The 727-nt window shown below is 34.1% G+C and overlaps 1 protein-coding gene across 1 annotated transcript in view; it reads right to left on the bottom strand.

The window, feature by feature from the left end:
- Window positions 1-727, bottom strand: part of LOC106870093 (fibrocystin-L) — a 69,646-nt gene that overhangs the window by 12,459 nt on the left and 56,460 nt on the right. Inside the window, exon 40 of the mRNA XM_052974982.1 lies at window positions 109-483. Within this exon, the coding sequence (XP_052830942.1) occupies window positions 109-483 (375 nt within the window). The remainder of the gene's footprint in view (window positions 1-108; window positions 484-727) is intronic.

Below are 727 nucleotides of genomic sequence, written 5' to 3'. Positions count from 1 at the left end.
AGAGAGAGAGAGAGAGAGAGAGAGAGAGAGAGAGAGAGAGAGAGAGAGAGACAGAGGGAAAGGAAAAAAGTGGGGTAAGATTGTTTCACCTTAGAATTTCTGACTCACCTGGTCTGTTATTATGATATATGCCCGCATCTGTACAACGGGAAATTTGGAAGCCGGTATATTTAACGCACTCGGTTTTCTTGGAGCTGACATCGAAATCAAAAACTGCAATTCCTAGCAAAGCACCTCTCACGATGTTGCCCGTCCAGCTAGAAACTTCTGTACAGTATTCACCGTTAATTCGGTAACCAATACGTTGGCTGCCGGCCACAATGTTATTTCGTAAATCGAGTCCTTCTACTTGGATTGCTTCGATGCCGGCCTGCCATTTAATTCCGCCTTTGAAGTTCAGCCCCCATACGTAGACATCTGGACATATCACTAATGTTACCAAGTTGTTTAGTAGTGTCGTGTTGTCAGAATTGGAAATAATTCCTGTAAGGGATAATAATAATAATAATAATAATAATAATAATAATAATAATAATAATAATAATAATAATAATAATAATAATAATAATAATAGGTACATTAGGTATGATGAAAAAAGAACAAAAAGAAAACATTCAGACAAATACACAACAAAAACACCAGGAATTACAAGTATATATAGCATACAGGAAATAGCAGTATATATATATATATATATATATATATATATATATATATATATATATAT

The sequence above is a fragment of the Octopus bimaculoides genome, chromosome 20 (genome assembly GCF_001194135.2).
Source record: "Octopus bimaculoides isolate UCB-OBI-ISO-001 chromosome 20, ASM119413v2, whole genome shotgun sequence".
NCBI classification, from domain to species: domain Eukaryota; kingdom Metazoa; phylum Mollusca; class Cephalopoda; order Octopoda; family Octopodidae; genus Octopus; species Octopus bimaculoides.
Note: the sequence above shows the minus strand (reverse complement) of the source record. Positions and strands in the feature narration are given on the sequence as shown.